At 53.8% G+C, this 21,176-nt stretch overlaps 2 protein-coding genes across 7 annotated transcripts in view; one reads left to right on the top strand and one right to left on the bottom strand.

Annotated features, from left to right (window-relative positions):
* Positions 1 to 6,275: 6,275 nt before the first annotated feature.
* Positions 6,276 to 14,471, top strand: Hpd (4-hydroxyphenylpyruvate dioxygenase). 6 transcript variants are annotated; one of them, XM_010604388.2, is made up of 14 exons: positions 6,277 to 6,355; positions 6,450 to 6,560; positions 7,104 to 7,166; positions 7,421 to 7,525; positions 8,151 to 8,193; positions 8,302 to 8,384; positions 9,603 to 9,692; positions 9,831 to 9,934; positions 10,238 to 10,315; positions 10,788 to 10,950; positions 11,037 to 11,108; positions 11,779 to 11,901; positions 14,041 to 14,157; positions 14,236 to 14,471. In XM_010604388.2, the coding sequence occupies exons 1-14, from the start codon at positions 6,353 to 6,355 to the stop codon at positions 14,344 to 14,346; spliced, it is 1,266 nt and encodes a 421-aa protein (XP_010602690.1). In that variant the 5' UTR covers positions 6,277 to 6,352; the 3' UTR covers positions 14,347 to 14,471. The 6 variants fall into 6 exon arrangements, with proteins under 6 accessions (XP_010602692.1, XP_010602690.1, XP_010602695.1 ...); XM_010604389.1 differs by having other exon boundaries at positions 6,288 to 6,355; positions 6,450 to 6,476; XM_010604390.3 differs by lacking the exon at positions 7,421 to 7,525 and having other exon boundaries at positions 6,276 to 6,355.
* Positions 14,472 to 18,156: 3,685 nt separating this feature from the next.
* Positions 18,157 to 21,176, bottom strand: part of Setd1b (SET domain containing 1B, histone lysine methyltransferase) — a 21,776-nt gene continuing 18,756 nt past the window's right edge. Inside the window, exon 19 of the mRNA XM_033762679.1 lies at positions 18,157 to 19,473. Coding sequence (XP_033618570.1) covers positions 19,300 to 19,473 — 174 coding nt within the window. The 3' untranslated portion in view covers positions 18,157 to 19,299. The remainder of the gene's footprint in view (positions 19,474 to 21,176) is intronic.

Below are 21,176 nucleotides of genomic sequence, written 5' to 3'. Positions count from 1 at the left end.
TACCTTTTTAAAAAACAATATATCTTGGAGCTCTTCCTTGTCACTTTCATGAAAATTTCTTACCTTCCTGGTGCTGGGAAAATCTCATCCAGGGCCTCATGTGTGCTGGACATGAACTCTTCTGGAGCTATAACCCAGGCCCCTTCTTTCTTTTTTAGTGGTTTTTATGGTTTACATCCAGAATGTCCTTCGAAAGTTATTTATTCATAGAGCTGGGCTTGGTTGCACACACCTGTAATCCCAGCACTCAGGAGGCAGGAGGATCATCACTGGGAGTTCAAGGCCAATTTGGGCTACATAGCAAGACCCTGTCTCAAAAAAACAAAAAAATTTTTAAACTGTTTTAAATCCATCAATGAATTGATCCACTGATAAGATCTTAATTCGATACCATTATTGGGAAGTGGCCAGTTTATAGGGTGTGTGGCCTATTTAAGGGAATAGATCATGGGTTGTGTGTGACCTTTGGAACCTGGCCTCCTCTCTCCCTCTCTCTCTGTCTCTCTCTCTCCTTCCTGGCTGCCGTAAGGTGAGCAGCCTTCCACCCCTATTCCCTTCCACCATGATGTTTCTGCCTCACCAAAGGCCTAACAGCAAAGGAGCTGGGTGATCATGAACTGAACCCTCTGAACTGTGAGCCCAAATGAACCTTTCTTCCTTTAATTCATTTTCCTTAGGTCACAGCAACAAGAAGGTGACTGATACAATGGTTATTTAACATTTCCTTGCATTCAACCAATCTCCTGCTGGCGGAGATCAGATTTCTTTGTTTTTTTGAGACAGGGTTTCTTGAACTCACTATGTAGCCCAGGCTGGCCTTGAACTCTCAGCAATCCTCCTGCCTCAGCCTACTGAGAGCTGGGATTATAGGTGTGCACCACCACACCCAGCTGGACATTTAGATTTCTAACAGAGGATGAACAAAGGCTGGTGAACAGCCTTGTCCGTGAGGGTGGGAATCCATGTGGAGATTATCATTTGTGTGCAGGGATCTGCCTGGTTCCTACCAACATTCCTGGCTGAGGAAGTCAGTGCGGTGTTGACATTCTGCACAGCGGCAAGGACTCTCCGGGCTCAGGTGTCAGATGCCGACCTCAGGCCGGCCTATCTCCCAGCTGCCCGATTCGCGAGTGCCCGGCTCCTGCCCTCCAGGCGGCGCAGCACACAGAGGTTGTCCGAAGGGTAGACTGCGGCAGCATCCATCTCAGTCCGGCCTTCAGAGAGCCCCATCCATCGGCCGGTTCACCTTAGAGGTCTGGGGCTTTGGGAAGTGCCCACAGGAGCCCTCTTTGTCCTCCCAAATGGAGATGTTAATTCAGGCACAGCATGGTGCCGACTCAGGCAAGGCCAACTAGGTCCCCCCACAGGATGGCGGCGGCAGTGCCAGGATGGCCAAGACGCACCCACAACAGGTAGGAGCCCAGAGGACACTCTCATTGTCCCTGGACACGACACACAGGACAGAGGCCAGGCAGGCAGGGTGTTGCAGCCACTGGGGCAATGCCCACTGAGGAGCCTCCCACCCAAGGGCTCCCCAAGGCCCAAAGAAGCCAGACTGGTGCTTGCAGGGGGCCCTCAGGTTACAGCTGATTGCTGCCCCTGACCAGAGGGCCCTGGATTCTGAGTTCAAAGATTGGCTCAGCCTACAAAGGGGTAAGGGGAGTTTTCAGGGAGAAAAGGAAGCTGCCGGAACAGATATGGAAAATAGAGATTATGAATGTGTACTTCTGTCCTTACCCTCCCATACTCTGAGATTTTGCCCTTCTTTGCTGTAAAAAAAAAACAACAAAAAATAGCGTGTGTGTTTGTGTGTGTGTGTGTGTGTGTGTGTGTTAGCCAGGCTTGATGGCACATCCCTATAATCTGAGTACTCTGGGAGGCTGAAGCAGGAGGATCACAAATTTAGGCCCAACCTGGGCAACTTGATGACTTAGTGAGTCTCTGTTTCAAAATTTGAAAAAAACAAAAAAAATACAGCCAGATGTGGTTGTGCATGCCTGTAATCCCAGCACTTGGGAGGCTGAGGCAGGAGGATTGCTGTGAGTTTGAGACCAGCTGGGGCTGCACAGTGAGTTCCAGAGCAGTCTGAACTACATAGTGAGACCCTGTCTCAAAAACAAAAACAAAACAAAACAAAAAAATTACAAAGAGCTGAGGATGTAGCTCAATACAAAGGCCTTGGCTTTGATCCTCAGTACTGAAATATATAGATGTGTGTATGTTTTGTGCCTCAAATATATATGATTTTGTCAACTGTTCTCCAAAAAAAGCAGAGAACCTCAGGTGTTGGTTCTAGTGATAGAAAGCTGACTGACACAGACATTCAGTAATTAAAACTGTGCATCTTAACCAGGCACAATGGTACACGCCTAGAACTCCAGCTCCTCAGGGGATGGAGGCAAGGAGATCTCAAATTGGAAATCAGCCTGGGTAACAGCAAGACCTCATCTCAATGCAGGAAAGAAACAGAAAAATTTTAGTAGTCTAACGCAATAATTTAAAAAAATTTTACCTCCTCCCACCCAGGCCTGTCTGCTTTTGGTGCTGGAGAGGAACCATAGGGTCTCAGTTTGGGAACTATGGTCATTTTGACACTATTGGTTCTGCCTACCCAGGAGCAGGGGGCATCTTTCCATTTTCTGATGTCCACTTTGATCCCCTTTTTCGGAGCACTGTAGTTTTTGTTGTAGAGCTCTTTCGCTTCCTTGGTTAGGTTAATTCCAGGTATTTCATTTTTCTTGACGCTATTGAGAATGGCATTGCTTTCCTAATTTCTTTCTCAGTGAGTTTATTTTTGGTGTAGGGGAATGCTATGGGTTTTTCTGTGTTGATTTTGAATCCTGCTACATTGCTGAATTTGGTTATTAGTTCTAGGAATCTTTTGGAGGAATTTTTTTGGCTCTTTTATGGAGAGGATCATATCATGTGCAGATCATGATAATTTGACTTCTTCCTTTCCTTACATATCCATTTTATTTCTTTCACCTGGCTGCTCTGGCTAATGCTTCAAGTACTATATCAAACAGCAGAGGTGAGAATGGACAGTCTTAGAATCCAGCAAGTCATGATTTTCTTCACCTAGCGTTATGGCCTGTGGGATTGGGAGGTGCCCGGCCCCAAGAACTCCCTCTGTCCACGCACCCCAGACCGTGGCAACCATCCAACCCTAGGTAAATCCTTGATCATGTAGGCTGATATGGAAAGCAATCAGACCATTGGTCTCTGCTGGATACAGGCAACAGAGTGGAAGTTCAAGCAGACTGCTGGACTTACTGCCAACATCTTCAGATCCAGCCACCTCTGAAATCCATGTTGGTTGTGTCTGGTTTCTCGCCATGCAGAGCTAGGCCCATTTCCTTAAGGCCTAAGGTTTTGGTTTTGGTTTGTTTGCTTTTTGAGACAGAGTCTTACTAGGTATTCCAGGCTGGCCTTGAACTCATGGTGATCCTCCTGCCTCAGCCTCCCCAGTGCTGGGATCAGAGGTGTGTACCACCACACCTGGCTTCCTCCCCCATTTAAACTTCACAGGGTAGCCCACGTCCTCTCCACAGCTGTCTCCCGTGACTGTATCTCACCCAGTCCTGTGGACAGGTAACCCTGGAACTTCTATAGTAGAGTTCCTCTCTAATCTGTGGCTCAGCCTTAAACAACCCCTTCCCAAAATGGTGCCTTGTTCAACCCTGTCTGGGAATACTGGGTTTCATCTCCGACTCTAGCCTGCTGTGAAGATGCCACTTTCCGAGTAGGACCTCATAACGTTTTTGTAGTTTACAACAGCGGGGCGGGGTGGGGGGTGCTTTTCACGGGGCCAGTGTCGCTGGCCCAGCCACAGTTTCTCCCTGGAGCTTCCAATCCATGATCACGTCAGTCCTTTGGTCCTCACCTCTGCTGCCTGGTGCTGAGGGGAAACAAAACAGAGTGGGCAGGGAGCTGGCAGCCAGGACACAGAGTCCACAGGCACCCAGTTGGCTGGGGACCTGAGCAGCCTTTAGAAAAGATGGTGACAGCTGGCCCAGAATGGAATGCACCAGAGCCAGGCGAAGGGTGCAGACCAGGCCATCAGGGCACCGCTTCAAACAGCCACTGAGCGGGAACCGTGAGCAGTAGCGAGGCCCCCGGGGAAGCCGAGAGTCTGATCTGCCAGGAGCGGGTGGGACAAATGCAGTCCCCGTGATGAGCCCTCCCAAGCTGGCTGAAACAGGCGGGAAGCACATGGCAGGAGGGATCAGCAAAAGAAGCAGAGCAATGAAGCCCCGTCCCTGAGCACGGGACCCTCCGCCTCGCCCAGGGGAGGCTCGGATCACCGAGGTCCTGGGGCACTAGGATCTGTGAAGCCCAGCAGGGCTCAGACCGGAGCTGCCTGCTCCCAGCAGGAGCGGAATGAAGGAAAGAGCCGGCCAACGCGCGGCCAGAATCTCATACTCATGACGCCCTCTGTGTCCTTTCTTTCCCCAACAATGCCTTCGCCATATTTCAGTGAGTCGGGGTCTGACGACTCCCACCCCTGCTGCCTCAGGGGTCCCCACGACCACCCCCAGGTTTGCTGATTCACTAGAAGGATTCACAGAACCCAACTGACAGCCACACCAAGACTGTGATTTATTACAGCAAAAGGACACAGAGCAAAATCAGCAGAGGAGTCAGTTTCTGGAGGACACCAGGCAAGGGCTTCCAGCTCTCCCTGCCATGGGTCACACCTCCAGAGGGGCAAAGGACAAAGTCACACCAGTGCCGGGAGGAGCGCTGGTGCCACCCTGCTTTGCTTCTGGAGCAGCGAACCTTGACCTGTGTGCAGGCCGGACTCCAACAGGGAGGCACAGGGAACAAGGAACAAGCTGTCCCTGTGCGACTGGGGAGGTCACACGGGCCACACTGGGCCCCTCTTTGCCACTGGAGGCTTTTGGACCTGTAAACCCCGCCCCAGCTTTCTTGGGTGGAAACAGACTTGGGGAGCTGAAGTGCACATGGGGAGAAGTCTGCCAGTCCCCTGGGATGGGCAGAGTAATAAGGACCCGGGGCTACCACACCTGCCGCCTGAACTGTCCAGAAAAGTCAGGGAAAGGGAGATGGCTGGATGGGCGGTGAGGGAAGCCTGTTGTGGTGGTGCACGCCTGTATCCTGCACGGAATCACCTCGAGTGTGAGTCCAGCCTGGGCTCCACAGTGAGTTCAAGGGCAGCCTGAACTACATAGCAAGACCCTGTTTCAAAAGTAAAAGAAAAAAGAAGCCCCAAATCTAACAGGTGGAGTCTGGATCTCCGTTCTCATCAGCTCTGTGACCTTGGGGACAGGGGTTTTGCTGCTCCGGGTCTGTTTCCCCATCTTTCTGGCAGGGTCGTCAGTAGCTCCCCTTTGTACAGAGGACCACACAGCAATTTAAAGTGTGAGTCCTGGGGTTGGAATTAGCCAGTTCCCAATCCAGTTCTACTCTGCCACTTGCCAAGCGCTCAGCCTGAAAAAGGTCACCGCCCTGCACCCCCACCCCCAGGCAGTTGGCCACACATTCCGCTGTCAAAGCAGTGACAGGTTTCTAGGGACAGGTGTGCAGCAGGTCCATGGTCCTGGAGCCCTCGGCTAAATGCCAGCAGTCACCCCCTCCATCTTTCGGGAAGCAAGACCCGAGGACTCAGGTGGGGGATGCTGGGTGAGCAGCCCTGGGCCTTGTGCTCCCCAGGGCCATCCCCTTTAGCTTCCCAGTGCTCGGGGTGCGGGGTGCTGGGTCCTGGGCAGGGCCAAGAGCGCGACTCCATCCCAGTACTCAGCTACAGCCATGCCTCTGAGGGCCACTGGTCTCCATCAGCCCCCTTCAAATCCCAAAGAAACAGATCATAAAAGTCTGTGGGCTCTACACCGTGTGCCAGTTCCCGTTCCAAGCTTTAGCTCACAGAACAGCCCATCATGCTATTAATCGTTCCCACCTTACAGACTGGCATACTGAGGCTGGGGGTTGGTGACTTTCCTCGGTCACTCAGTCAGCAGCAGGGCCAGATTGCAAAGCCCTGTACTTTGCAAGCAGGGCTTTAAGACTAGGCCCCAATTGTTGCCCGAGCCCCCCAAGTAGCAACACTGAAGTTACCCCCACCCCGAACCTAAGAGGCCAAGGCCTCTGAGCTTTGGATCTGACAGTACAGATCACAGTCCTCACCCGGGTCCTGGACTTGGCTTCTTACCTGGGGGGTTCTACCCTATCTGGCAGGACAAGCGCCACCCATCCTGGGACCTGGCAGCCTCCGGGCAGGGCCTTTAGGGTGAGCCCCAGTCCCCGCCCCCCAGAGGCCAGGAGGTAAATAGCTCTGTCCAGGAGGCCCGGGCCTCCTGTCAAAGTCCAGCGGAAAGCGTGATCACGACCGACCATGGTAAGGGCCTCCCCAGGGTGACCATCTGCGGCGAGACCTCCCAGGGTCCCGGGGTTGGAGCACCCAGCCTCACTGTCCCTCTCTTTCTCCCTAGACTACTTACAGCGACAAAGGAGCGAAGGTTAGCAGGAGGGGAATGTGGGGGCCAGGTCTAGAGCAGGCTTGGGAGACAAGAGACCAGGACGGCACCCAGAGCACAAGAGGAGTAAGGACGGTGGCACCTGACATCTGCGGGTGCACATGCTTGAACCAATCCCGGGCTCCCCCAGCACCTCACCCCCAGCTGGACTCTCAACATCACCTACTGAAAAACTCTTCTTAAATCCCTGCTAATCTCTTGATCCTGTCTGGAGGGTCTAGTTAAAGTCTACCTTAAAATGCATGCTGCTGGTGGCACATGCCTAATTCCAGCGTTTAGGAGGCCAAGGCAGGAGGATCTCCGCGAGTTCCATGGCAGCCTCAGCATCATAATGAGACCTGTCTCAAAAAAAAAAAAAAATCATGCTGCTCCAACTCAGAGCTGTTTCCTTCCCCCCAAAAGCTGTTTCCTTCCTGAAAACCACCTGCCTTTTGAGGGGGCCTCCGCATCCTGCACCCCTAGAGCTCACTTTCCATGTGAGATGCATTCTATGAAGCCAGGCAAGGTGGGATTAAGCTCCTCCTAGGATCTGAGGCCGTGGTAACGCAGGTGTCAGAGGACCCCTCTCACTTCCGGGGTCCTGGCTCTGCCTCTTGTCTTCTCCTGCAGCCCGAGAGGGGTCGGTTCCTCCACTTCCACTCCGTGACCTTCTGGGTGGGCAACGCCAAGCAGGTAGCAGCGGCGGGTGGCGTGGGCAGAGCGGGGCGGGCGGCGGGGATTGGCTCGCTGGAGGGCAGGGCAGCCAGGTGGGAGCCGGTGCCGGCCTCATTGCGAAACCACCGTGGAGCGCGGATCCTGGCCGCAAACCGGGGGAAGGCGGAGAGCAGCCTTTTCCTGCAGGGTCTCGGCACTGGGGGCGGAGCTGTCTTCTGGGGACTCCCAGGAAGGGCTCCACCCTCAGAAGCCCCGCTGCCCCTGTCCTCCAGGCCGCCGCCTTCTACTGCAGCAAGATGGGCTTCGAGCCCCTGGCCTACAGGGGCCTGGAGACGGGCTCGCGGGAGGTGGCGAGCCACGTGATTAAGCAGGGCCAGGTGGGTCCCGCCCTCGGTCCACCTGGAGCACGTCTGCTTCAAAATGCACAGTGGGCCCTGCCTGGTGGCGCACGCCTGTGACCCCAGCAGTCGGGTGGCTGAGGGAGGAGGATCGTTGCAAGTTTGAGGCCAGCCTGGGCTACATAGTGAGACCTTGTGTCAAAAAAACTTTTTTGGGGGGCCGGGGATTTAGCTCAGTGGATCCGCGGCCTGCCAGGCAAGCACAAGGACCCTAGTTCAATCCCAGGAAATGCACAGTGTTGCACGCCTGTAATCCCTTAATCCCTGCATTCTGGGTGGCTGAAACCGGGGTTGCAAATTTGAGCCTGGGCGACTTAACATGAACTATCTCAAAATAAAAAGAGTAGGGATGTAGCTTGTGGTTCCAGGATGCACAGTTCAGCCTTATGTGCAGCCTTTCATCTGAGACCTTCCGGGTTCAGCCTCCTTCTCAGCCTGGCCCAGGGCTTCAGAGGTTCTCAATCTCTGGGCACCAGCTGGCAGGAGGAGCCACACACCCTGTGATCCAGGCGTCCCATGAGGCTGGGTCCTTCTGCTCTACAGGGTCTCAGGGTGCTTTGGGCTGTGCCTACGCCCTCACTCGAGCCCTTCTCCTCTGTTTTAGATTGTGTTTGTCCTCTCCTCACCACTGAACCCCTGGAACAGAGGTGAGGGCCGGGGTGACAATGCTGCCCTGGGAGTGGGCTCCGGCTAGTGAGGGGCCTGGGATGGGGCTGGGCCCCGAGGCCCCGGGTCATTTCCGCTGCCATCCCCAGAGATGGGCGAGCACCTGGCGAAGCACGGGGACAGCGTGAAGGACATTGGCTTCGAGGTGGAAGACTGTGACTACATCGTGCAGGTGACAGCAGCCCATCTGGCCTGGGGCGGGGTGCAGAGTTCCACTGCTGGCGCCACAGGGATCCTGGCCAGGCTGGGACCCACCTGAGCTCCACTGACAGCTGGCCTGCCAGGGCTAACTGCATGTCCTCATTTAGAGTCTGTTTCCATTTCTGTAGAACGGAATCAGCCCCTGCCTCACTGAGTCATTAAAAGAGGAAACCCATCACACAGCATTTCTGGAGCAAGACGCTGAACCCAACACAGTGCTTAGGAGGAGTTTAGGGAGGCCAGGTGTGCTGGGACCCACCAGTAATCTCAGCGCCCAGGAGCCTGAGGCAGGGGCTGGGGATTTAGCTCAGTGGTTCTGCCGCCTGCCTCGCAAGCACAAGGACCCAGGTTTGACCCCTGGTACCAAACAAACAAAAACAACAAATAAACATAGCACAGGAGGCTGAGGCAGAAGACTCATCATGAGTTCAAGGCCTGGAACCTCAAAGAAGACTCATCATGAGTTCGGAGCAGCCTGGGCTACATAGCAAGACCCTATCTAAAAAATAAAACAAAACAAAACAAAAAAATCAGTTTGTGCTCTTATCCAAAAAAATTTTTTTTCCTGGCACCAGGGTCTGAGCCCAGGGGTGCTGTACCACTGAGCTAAATCCCCAGTGCTTTTTTTTTTTTTGAGACAGGGTCTCACTGTGTAGTTGAGACTGACCCAGAACTCACTATGTAGCCCAGGTTGGTCTCGAATTCACAGCGATCCTCTTGCCTGAGCCTCCCGAGTGCTGGGATTACAGGTGTGCACCACCACACCCGGCCCAGCGCTTTTTATTTTGAGACAAGGTCTCACTAAATTGTCAAGGCTGGCCTCAAACTTGTGATCCTCTTGCCCCAGCCTCCCAAGTACCTGAGATGACAGGTGTGTACAATTGGCCTGCCCCCTCTTTTTAGAGAGAGAAAAACTGAGGCCGGGAGAGGGGGCAACAGTGTGTTACGAGAGGCAGGGTACACCCTCACTTCCCACAGGCTTGTGTGCTTTGCCCTGACTCTGAGCCGAGGCCTCAGTTTCCCTGCCTGCCCAATGAGCCCGAGGCACAGGTGTGGCATGGGGGGTATTGGCTGAAGCTGGCTGGGGCCCCCAGTTGAGTCAGGGCCACCCAAGGTCGCCCAGCTGGAGCAGCAGCAGGGGTGGGGGCCCTAAGGCCCTCACGGTCCTGCCACCCGGTCTCCCCTGCAGAAAGCCAGGGAAAGGGGCGCCAAGGTCGTGCGGGAGCCGTGGGTGGAGCAGGACAAGTTTGGGAAAGTGAAGTTCGCTGTGCTGCAGACGGTGAGTTGGCCTCGGGAGCTGTCGGGACCCCCTGAGAAGCAGGGCCCGGGTCACCCCTCCACATGCCCGCCCCGCACCCGCAGAGGCGGGAGCCCCACGCCCTGGCCCGCCGGAGCTGAGCCGCTGCTTCCGCCACAGTACGGGGACACCACGCACACCCTGGTGGAGAAGGTGAACTACTCCGGCAGCTTCCTGCCCGGATTCGAGGCCCCCAGAGCCAAGGACCCTCTACTCGCCAAGCTGTGAGTGGGGTGGGGAAGCCACGGCCCTGCTCCTCCATGGGCTTGGGCTTCCCGAGCTGGGGCTGTGCCACCAGCCTGCTCGGGTTCAGATCCCGCCTCTGCCGCTTCATGGCCATGCGACCTTGGTGGGCCACCTCGTTTCTCTATGCCTCAGTTTCTTCATCTGCAAAATGGGATCTTAACAGCTAATGTGTTCACAATACAAAGTGCCGGCCCACGAGAAGAGCCGATATTACAGAGTGGTCGGAGCGCAGCCCGAGGTAGGGGGCAGCCTTCTCACCCCCCAGCCCTTTCCTTTCCCAGCCCCAGCTGCAGCCTGGAGATGATCGACCACATTGTGGGAAACCAGCCAGATCAGGAGATGGTATCTGCCTCGGAATGGTGAGCCTGTCCTCCACCTGGGCCGACTGCCCCGGTTCTGAGTTCTGGCTTACGTGGGACAGTGCGAGACAGGAGGAGGCCAACCCGAGCCTACTGAGTTATTCATTCACTGTAAAACTGCACTGAGAAGACCGGAGCAGACAGGGCATGGTGGTGTAAGCCCAGTACTGGGGAGGCTGAGGCAGGAGGATCACCCCGAGCTCAATCCCTGGCCTGGGCTACATAGTGGGTTCAAGGCCAGCCTGAATTACATAGTGAGACCTTGTCTCAAAAACAACAAAATGCAACAAGAAAATCTACTTTATTACAAGACACTCGGAGGACTCCTGTCAGGGTGAGGGACAAATCCATGAGGTTATGGTCGCTGCCCCGATCTGGAGCCTGTCAGGGACATTTTCCAGAAGGAAGAAAAGGGGTGGGGGCCCAGCCCAGGCTGGCACTCAGCACGACAAGTCCTGCTGGCCGCCCACAGGTACCTGAGGAGCCTGCAGTTCCACCGCTTCTGGTCCGTGGACGACACGCAGGTGCACACAGAGTACAGCTCCCTGCGCTCCATCGTGGTCACCAACTACGAGGAGTCCATCAAGATGCCCATTAACGAGCCGGCTCCAGGCAAGAAGAAGTCGCAGATCCAGGTGGAGAGCAGGGGCTGGAGGCCGCGTCCAGGGCCAGGGCTGGGGTGCCAGAGCCAGGGACAGCGGCCTCCTCGCTCCCCTCCTAGGAATACGTGGACTATAATGGGGGCGCTGGAGTGCAGCACATCGCTCTCGGGACCCAGGACATCATCACCTCGGTTAGCTACTCCGCCCTGCTCTTGAGGCCCCAGGGACAACTGCAAATGGAGGGGGACGGGCCAGGGCCTGGAGGATGGCGGGGCTCCCTTCCCAGTTCCTGCCACTGCTGTGTGGCCAGGGCCACCTCGCCCCGCCAGGGCTCAGCCTCTGCAGACACGCTGAGGATTGTGATCCTGTGCCTTGCTGTGTGTCTGCCGGGGGTTCGGTGCCCCCTCTGAGCTTCAGGTGCCTTACTTTGAAAATGAGGATATTAGATTGCAAGATCCGTCATCGCCTTTTAGCCAAGTGAAATATCCTGGGTCTGTGGGTCCAGCTCTTAGGGAAACTGAGTCCAACTGTCCCATTTGATCCTGGCCCAACCAAGAGTTCACTGCATGACCTTGGCGGCTGCATTTATTCACTCAACTCACTCCTCGGTGTTTACTGAGCACCTACTATGTGGCAGGCACTGTTTCACGGAAATGTGGTAACAAGTGGTTTCTGCCCATATGGAGGTGATAAGCAGAATAGGTAGAATAAACATGATGCTGAGTGCTCTGGGGGAAAATAAAGCAGGGGATGGGGAAGCGAGGAGGAAGCCATTATTGTCCATCCAAGCTGGTAACTCTGGAACACCACCCAGCTGGGCCCGGTGTGGACCAGTAGCCAACCTCTGCCCGGCTCTGCCAGATTCGCCACTTGCGTGAACGAGGAGTGGAGTTCTTGGCTGTACCATCCACGTACTACAAGCAGCTTCGGGAGAACCTCAAATCGGCCAAGGTCCAGGTGAAGGAGAGCATCGACATGCTGGAGGTGAGGGGGACCCCAACTTCCAGCTGGCCCCAAACACAAGCCCCTACCCCGTGGCAGCCATGGGGAAAACCAGGCCAGGTGCGCACAGGAGCTACATGCTGGGAGGGGATAGGGGGCCAGGGTCCGAGGGAGGGGGAGGGAGAGGGAGAGAGGGAGATTGTGCCACACAAAAGTTAAAAGGCAGAGCCAGGCATAGTGGTGCACGCCTATAATTCCGGGAGGCTGAGGTAGCAGGATTGCTTCAAATTCAAGCAATTGAATTGGCTGGATTGGGCTACATAGTGAGGTCAAGCTCAGCCTGACTACATAGCAAGGCCCGGCTTCAAAATAAAATAAAATAAAATGCAGCCTGGGATGACTACTAGAAAGTCAGTGAAGTCCTCTCTGAGAAGGTACATTTAACTGGAATGTATACAATGAGAGGGCTCTGGTCATGAGAAAGGCTGGGGAAATAGCATTTCTGGCAGAGGGGATCGCAGGTGCAAAGGCCCTGAGGCAGGCTGAGCAGGCTCCAGGTGTCTCCCATGGATGAAGGTACTTTAGAGAAGTGACCTAGGGCAGGAGGTAGGCAGAGGCTGATTCTTCTTGTAGGCTGTTAGTGACTGAATTCTGATCTTCGGTGCTCAGAAACCACTGGAAGTTTTGTTGGTTTGTTTTTAACAGTTTTATTGGCACAGAAAGCACATAAAGATGCCACCCTTTTAAAGTGAACAATTCAATAGTTTATAGCTGTTTGCTGTGTTATGCAGCTATCATCAAAATCGATTTTAGAATGTTTTTATCGCCCCCCCAATCCTCTTACCCAACCCCATTTCCTTGTCCCTTACCCCAGCCCTAGGCAATCACTAATCTACCTTTGAGCTCACAGATTTGTCTATTCTAGACATTTCATATAAGTGGATTCAGACAATATGGTCTGTTGTGATGGCTTTTTCCACTTAGAGTAATGTTTTCAAAGTCCACCCCCTCCCCGCTTTTTTTCTTTTGCACCCTGGGGATTGAACCTAGGACCTTCCCACTGAACTACAACCTCCGCACTTTTTATTTTTATTTTGAAGCAGGGTCTCACCAAATTCCTGAGGCAGGAGTACTGGGATTTACCATCATGCACCACCACTGCTGGCTGAAAGTTCAGTATCAGTGAACTGAAAGCTTGTATCAGTGTTTAATTTCTTTTTACTGCTGAGTAATATCCCACCATATGGAAAGATCACATGTAGTTTATCCATTCCGCAGCTGGTGGGTACATGGGTTGTTCCTGTTTTTGGCTGTCACAAATTATTGGCTGCTTGGACATAGGTGTAAAAGGTCTTGAGCACCTGTGTTCTCACTTCTCTGAGTATATATCTGGGAATGGAACACAGGGTCACATGGTAACTTTATGTTCAACCTTTCGAGAAACTGCTAGCCTGTTTTCCAGTGTAGCTGCACTATTTATTACGCATTCTCACCAACAACACATCCTAATTCCAATTTCCATTGGAAGAGTTTGTACAGGGCAGTTCTGGGCATGTTGGGGATTGAATCCAGGGCCTCCTTTTTTTTTTTTTTTTTTTTTGAGATAGGCTCTCGATGTGTAGCGCGGGCTGCCCTGGAACTCCTGATGATCCTCCTGCCTCAGCCGCTGGAGAGCTGGGATCACAGGTGTGCGACACCACACCCGGCTGCCCAGGGCCTCTTCTTAAACAGGAGTGACAAGTGGGGTGTGGTGATGCACACTTGTAATCCCAGCATTCTGGGAGGCTGAGGCAAGTCTGAGCCTCACCTAGGCAATTTAATGCCTTGGTGAGACCTTGTCTCACAACAAAAATAAATAAAAATGTTAAAGGGACTAGGGATGTAGTTAAGTGTAAAGGCCATGATGGGTTCAATCTCCAGACCTCAAAATAAATTAAGTAAATAAATAATGAAAATTAAAAATAAATGAGTGGCGTGATCTAATTTAAGGTCAGAGGGAGGTTGTCGTGTCCAGCCAAGATCAGAGGAAAGTGCAGTCCGGAGGGCGGCTTAGGCCGTGGCAGCCCCTGTGGGAACAAACCTGGAGGTGGCTGGAGACGGACCCGGTCTTTTCCTGGCTCTGGGTCCCACCGAGCAGGCCAGAGGGTGGGCAGCCCCGCTGAGGAGCCCCCTGTGCCGCAGGAGCTGAAGATCCTGGTGGACTACGACGAGAAGGGCTACCTGCTGCAGATCTTCACCAAGCCCGTGCAGGACCGGCCCACGCTCTTCCTGGAGGTCATCCAGCGCCACAACCACCAGGTAGGCCGACCCAGCACGGCCCCTTGGTCACAGGGCAGATTCTGTGGGGTCCCAGCTCATCTGCCCTCCCTGCTCCAGGGCTTCGGAGCCGGCAACTTCAACGCGCTGTTCAAGGCTTTCGAGGCGGAGCAGGACCTGAGGGGCAACCTCACCGACGTGGAGACCAATGGAGTGGAGTCCGGCTTGTAGGCCCCGCCTACCCGGTCACGCTTACGCTACGGCCTCTCCCATTGGCCACGCCCTCTTGTTGCCACGCCCCCGTGGTGGTCCTCACGCTAGCTCCACCCTTTCGAGTAAAGCGGCCTGGGAAAGAGGCGGTGTCAGTTGTCTGGTGTCTGTGCCCGGCGAGGAGCAGTGGCGGCCATTCGCCGCCAGAGGGAGCGCAGGGCCCGCGCCCGAGTTAGGGGTTCCCAGCGGCTCAGCGCGACCGGGGCAGGGGCGGGTGCCACAGGCGTTTCTGGAACTGGGGGGACAGGAGACCTCCACTCTAGAGGAAAGGACAGGCAGTAACCATCATTGTAAGTGCCGACAAGGAAGCAGGTTATGTGTGAAGCTGGGAGTGATGTAATCCCTGCACATGGGAGGCTGAGGCAGGAGGCTCACCACAAATTTGAGGTCACCCTGGGCTACAGCTCAAGACTGGCCTGAACTACATGGTGACACCGTGTCTCAAAACACACAAACAGCCAGAGATTTATCTCAGTGGTGCTGCCACCTGCCTCACAAGCACAAGGTCCCAAGTTCAATCGAAGGCACCAAAAACAAACAAAACAAACAGAATGAGGCATCTGGGAGAAGAGTGATCCCCAAACCATTGGAAGAAAATTTCTTCAGAAGCAGAGATGAGCGAGAGCCAGGACTGTAGCTCAGTGGTAGTGCAGGTAGCAAGCTGCAGGCCCTGAGTTCAAGCCCAGCACAGAACAAACACAATTGCTAGTTTGAGGAGGGGGGTGGGGCAAATTTAGTTTGTTCTGCTTTAGCTGCTCCCTACTCCTCCCCCCTGGTCGGCTCAGAACCAGGTGAAGGTGGACCTCGGTGCCAGGACGGAGTGGGAATTATGGTGGTGGGGGGTCGGGATTTTCTTTTCCAGATGAGAAAGGGAAAGGTCAGGGTGTCTGGAATCCTAACTTCAGAAATGAAAACACAGTGAGAACCAAGAGGAGCAGGTCCCGACCCATGCAAAACTCTCCTGCCGCTGTCCTGTGCCCCCCGACACCCCATGTGCAAAGGGGAATTCGGTAACCGGAAGTTGCAAAGTGGTGGCTTCTGGGCCAAACCTGGCTTGCACGTGTACTTACTTTGCTTGCACCCAAACAAGTGACCATTTTAGAAAGGCGAGCTACTTCACATACAAATTCCAGGACCCTGGTCTTCAGAGCTGTCACCTGCCTTCCCTAGCACCCCTCAGCTTCCCCACTCCCTGTAGCCACCAGGCCCCCTTGCTCTCCCTGCCTCAGGGCTTTTGCACAGCAGTCCCTCCTTCCTGGACCCTTCTTGCAGATATCCACAGGGTTAGTGTGTTTTCCTTCTAAGCTTTGTTTAAATGTCAGCCCCGCAGACTCCCCTGACCACTCCATTTCAAATTTCACGCCAGCTCCCCAGTGGCCACTCTTAACTCTTTCTTACTGTAGCATTTATTCTTCACGTTGCTTGTGCTCACCCGCAAGCATGTAATCCAGGGAAGACAGGAGGTGTGTACTTTTCACTCTTGCAATCACTGTACCTGGAGTGGTATCTGACACATAGCATGGTGGGTGCTTAATAAATATTGGTGGAGGGCCAGGGATTTACTCAGTGGCATCCCATCTGCCTGTCAAGTGCAAAGTCCCGAGTTCAATTCCAGGTACCAGAAAAAAAATGTTGGTGGAAACCAGGCACAGTGGTACAACAACTGTAATCCTAGCACTTGGGAGGCTGAGGCAGGAGGATCCTTGAGTTCAAGGCCACCCTGAACATGACAAGATCCTGTCTAAAAATATATATAAAAAATAAAATACTGGTTGAACGAGGAATGGCTCAGAGGTACCTTGTCTTTACTGGCTCAGGCCCAACCCAGCTTCCTCTTTGCCCATGAATCCATCCACAGTAGGATCACCCTGGATGCACAATTCCTAGAATCAGCCCAACAGTAACAGGCATCTCTGCTTTCATTCCAGTGCTCCAACTAACGCAGCTGCAAAGAACACCCTTATACACCATCCCTTATGCTTGATGGGGCTCTATTCCTGACAGTGGAAATTTGGACTAAGGCTTTTTGTGTGTTTTTATGATTGACTGGTTGGTTGAGACAAGGATCTCACTATGCAGTTGAGGCCGCTCTTGAACCCACTATGGAGCCCAGGCTGGCCTCGAACTTACAGCAATCTCCTGCCTCAGCCTCCCAAGTGCTAGGATTACAGCCTTGCGCCACCACACCCAGCTTATTTTCAAACCTTGCTTGTCAATATCTCATTTTTTCCCCCTAAAGACTGTAGCTGTTCCACCTCCCATGGCCTCCTGCCCATCTACTCTGAGTAGTTGGTAACTTTTGGCGCTGGCCAGTTTGCCGGGAAAAAGTCTCAGGGTGTCATTCATGTTGCTGTGGAAGAGGGCAGGCCCGGCATCTGCCAGCCGTGTTGCTTGCTGCCAAGACTTCATGTGTGTTCTTCCACATCGTTGTCTAGCCACCTCACCACAGCCAGGGACCAGCTCCCCCAGCGGTGCCTGTCAAACGCAGACCAGGGTTCAACTTTCCCTCAATACTGGGGGTTGAACCCAGGGCCTTCATGGAGCTACCTCCTGAGCCCTGTTTTCATCTTTTGAGACAGGGTCCCGCTAAATTGCTTAGGCTGGGCTCTAACTTGTGGTGCTCCTGTCTCAGCCTCCCGGAGTGCTGTGATTGATTATAGGCGTAGGACACCAGGCCCGACTACTGTGAAACGTTTTTAAGGAATCAAATTCTAGAGATGCCAACAGGATAACTGATCTAGTTTCCTAAATGGATTCCTAAGGTCTTATTTCAAATAAATCTACAAGGAAAATTTCAAAGCCTTAAGGTTCAGTCTGACATGATCGGGGCCAGTGCACAGACTCCGTGTTCGGACCAAGAGTGACAGCCATGGTGTGAAGGGGACCTCAGCCCACATTCCTGCCTGCCCACCTCCTGGTGAGAGGTGAGCGGCGTCCACACTCAACAGAAAGAGTCAGGAGGAGAGGGAGAGAGGAGAGCAAGAGAGACGGCGTGTCTGTAAGAAAAGTCAGTATATTTATGGTTTGCTTTATAAAAGTTACTATAATACAATGGTACATAGTATTGAATTCACAAAAATATGAACAAATATTTACAGCAAGACACACCCACAACGGAAACACTTCTCTTCAAAACAAGTTACATACGGATGGCAGAGTCTACGCACAAACAACCCTAAAGTTTATCCGTTCTCTTCTTTGCAGAAGGAGGGAAGGAGAGAAAAGGAAAAAGAAGAAAAGCAAAAAAGCAGGAATCCCCAATACTTCAAAAGTAGAGATTTGTTCAATGCAAACAAAGGCTCTGAGGGGAGAATGGGCCAACACATACGTGGGTTCTTGCACACTTCTTGGGGTGCTCGAGGACTCGGGAAGAGGGGCCCGGGCCTTGTGGCAGGGCAGGGTGGGGCTGGGGGAGAGCTCAGGTGGGGTTCCCTGGTTTCCTCGAGTCGTCCCCCACTTCTCCAAAGGGGGACAGGACTAAGACAGCCCCTTGGGGGCTGCACAAATAACTTAAATCAGCTGTCTCTACACACTACACCATTTCCTTGTGTGAAAAATAAGTATTTCCTTGGCTGCACAATTAGGCAGAAAACTGCAGTGGGAAGAGAAGGTCGCTGCTGTGCCCAGGTTCCCCTCTACCTTAAGGCCCCGGGTTTCCTCGACCTTGAAAACCGAGGGGCCCAGTTCCAAACAGAGAGGGCCTGAGGGGAATTAAAAAAACACACGCACACACACACACATACACACAACAGAATCACCAACAACAACAAAAAAGAGAAAAATAACAATTCTTTGTACAGAATTTACATGATAACAAAGCTTGACACAAGCTGAGATACCAGAGGCACCGACGTCCGCAGGGTGGCACGGTGGCGTCTTGGTGAGGACCGGGCCTCTCGCCCCGGAAATTATCTACACGCCTGCTCTGCTTTCGGGGAGGGGCTTGCTTTTGTGTGTCTTTTTTTTTTTTTTTTTTTTGAAGTACAAAGAAATGAGCAAAAAAAGTCTTCCCACATGTTTCTACAAGAAACAATGTCCCCAAGAAAAAGTCCTTTATGGCAGTCTATATACAGAAGTTGGTTCTGAACTTCAAAAACCTATTTTTCCCCCTTCGCTTTGATTTTATACACGCACAAGAAAAAAAATAAATTCCTGGAAATAAACTCTGAAAAGGATGGGAGAGGAAGAAAGGGGGTAAAAATAACTGTCAAAGACTTAGATCTGAGTTTTAAAATCTTCTGCAAGATTTTTCCTTTCTCTGGGAGAAATAAACTGCTCACTCCGAAAATAAATATGCTCTAGCACAGCTCTGGGGTAGGGGCTGCCGGTGGCGGGGGAGCAGGAAGCTTATCCACAAAAATGCCACATGCGCGCGGTCAGGCAACCCGTGTGGCGGGCCAGGGACCCGCCTGCCCTGCCCGCGAGGGCAGCAGACCGGGGATGCCGTCCCAGCGCCCCACCCGCACTGGGGTCCCCGGGGCTCCCTCGTTGCTGGCATCCGAATGAGAAAGTAAACATCGAACCCAAGGACTGGGGCGTGGGCGGCGCGGTCGGCCACCCGGGAAGGGGCGATGAGGTCGGGAGGTGGACGCCCCACCAGGCCTCTGCAGCCCCCCGCTGCCCGCTCTGATTCTGCCTTCACATTTCAACGGTTAGAATGTCTCTTCCTAGACAGGATGGGGAGGAGAGGATACACGACATAGCAGCATCCACGGCAAGGGACCGGGCCGGAGGGGGCCGGACATAGACGCAGGTTTGTGTCCGAGGGGACAAAGGTCCGGAAAGGAGCACGTTCGGGAAATGGAAGGGACAGCGACAGGCAGAAGCCCTTCCCGGTGGGCCGGCGGGCGGGGCCCGGTGGCGTTGGGCGCCCAGAGGGGCGGGGACAGCACCTGAAGTGGGTCGGCACCAGGCCTAGTTGAGGGTCCCCCGGCAGTTCTCCGAGCCGCAGAGGCAGGGGATCTTCACGTCCTCGATGGGGAACTTGTAGTCGTAGGTGATCTCCTCGTTGACGTTGATGTGCTGCTTTGAGTAGATGACGATCTTCTTCTGCGACTCCACCGTGATCACCTTGGCGTAGCAGTTGGGCTGTGGGCAGGCGGCAGGCCGGTGAACCCCCAGGCTGCACTCAGGCCCCTCACCCTGCCCAGTGGGCACCTGCTGCCCCCACGGGGGTGACAAAGATCTCTGACACCCGCTAAGAGTGACGGTGCCAAAGCAAGGAGCAGAGGTGCCCTCCTGGGACCCCAGCAATCCGGGAGGCTGAGGCAGGAGGACAGCAAGTGTGAGTCCCGCCTGGGCAGCCGAGCAACTCATCCTGACCATCTCAAAGGGAGCACACAACCCCATCTCAAAATAAGAAATGGGGCCAGGGATTTAGCTCAGCGGTTCAGTGGCCTGCTTCGCAAGCACAAGGACCTGAGTTCGATCCCCGGTACCAAAAAAAAAAAGAAATGGATGCGGTTCAAGGCAAAGCCCCTGGGTTCAATCCTTAGTACTGAAGGGGGGAAAAAACGCAATGATAATTTTCTGGGCCTTCTGCTTCAGCTGAATCCCCAAATTATATTTCTAGCCCAGGCCCCACTTGTGAGCACTAGGCACGGTGTCCGTGAACTGCAGCCTCCAGCTGCCTCTTTTCCTCTTATTACTTACAGCGTCCTCTACCACCTCGCTACAACGCTAGCTCAGTTACCCAGGTGGGACCTGACCTTGTGATCCTCCGGCCTCAACCTCCCAAAGTGCGTGTGCCACGCTGTTTCTGTGAAGAAAGTTTTACCGGTGCATAGACACACCCGCTCACCTGCTCCGTTCACCAGAGCATCCCCAGTGACTTGACAACTGTAGAGGTGTTTGTTTTGTTGGTAGGGGTTTGTTTGTTTGCAGTACTAGGGATTAAACCCAGGGCCTTCACACTGAGCTACATCCCTAGCCCTGTTTTACTCTGAGACAGGATCTCAATATGTCACTGAACTGCCCAGGCTGGGTTCGAATTTGCCATCCTCCTGCCTCAGCCTCCCAGCGTACCAGGGTGACAGGTGTTCACCCCCGTGCCAGGCACAACCAGAGTTAACTAGTGAGCACAGAGGCTCACTCCAGAGCCGTAGATCCGAGTCCCTGCTCAGCGGCCCCTTCCCTCTGTGAGCGCCAGGCTCACTGGCACCAGGCAGTGACCATGCCAGGCGCTCGGGCTCCAGCACCCCTGCTGCCACTGGCTCATCCTACCTGGTCAGGATTTATTTTCTAACAACCTCTACACACTGCACTGCTCCCCACCTCCAGGGCTGCAGCCAGGCCTGTGCATCTGGACTCAGGCAGCCCTATCGCCTCTCTCACCCACCCAAGGGACAGCGGCTCCACCAGCCCACGACTCCCCACTCCGGCACCTGGGACGGGAAGCCAGGGCTGCTTTGGCTGCTGCTCTTCAGCTGGGCCCAGCCCTGCCCACCCTCTCAGCCCTACTCCGCTCCACTGCCCTCTGCAGTCTTTTATGTTTTGTTTTGTTTTGTTTTTTGAGGCAGGGTCTCACTGTATAGTTGAGACTGACCTAGGACTCACTATGTAGTCCAAGCTGGTCTCGAACTCACAGCGATCCTCTTGACCCAGCCTCCACAGTGCTAGGGTTACAGGCGTGTGCCACCATGCCCGTTTTTTTTTTTTTTTGGTACCAGGGATTGAACTCAGGCCCTTGTACTTGCAAGGCAGTTGGCAGAACCACTAAGCTAAATCCCTGGCCCCGCTCTGCAGTTTTTTAACCCAACATCCTCCCCACAGCCCCGCCCCCTATGCCACCC

Source organism: Fukomys damarensis, unplaced genomic scaffold, assembly GCF_012274545.1.
Source record: "Fukomys damarensis isolate Sample0158 unplaced genomic scaffold, DMR_v1.0_HiC HiC_scaffold_12, whole genome shotgun sequence".
NCBI lineage: Eukaryota > Metazoa > Chordata > Mammalia > Rodentia > Bathyergidae > Fukomys > Fukomys damarensis.
This window is presented reverse-complemented; position numbering and strand designations above follow the sequence as displayed.

Excerpts from the sequence above, each read along its gene's own strand:
- Hpd (XM_010604388.2), top strand. Across the intron at positions 6,561-7,103 it reads GCACCCAGAGCACAAGAGGA|CCCGAGAGGGGTCGGTTCCT; the intron begins GTAAGGACGGTG and ends CTTCTCCTGCAG. Across the intron at positions 11,902-14,040 it reads AGAGCATCGACATGCTGGAG|GAGCTGAAGATCCTGGTGGA; the intron begins GTGAGGGGGACC and ends CCTGTGCCGCAG.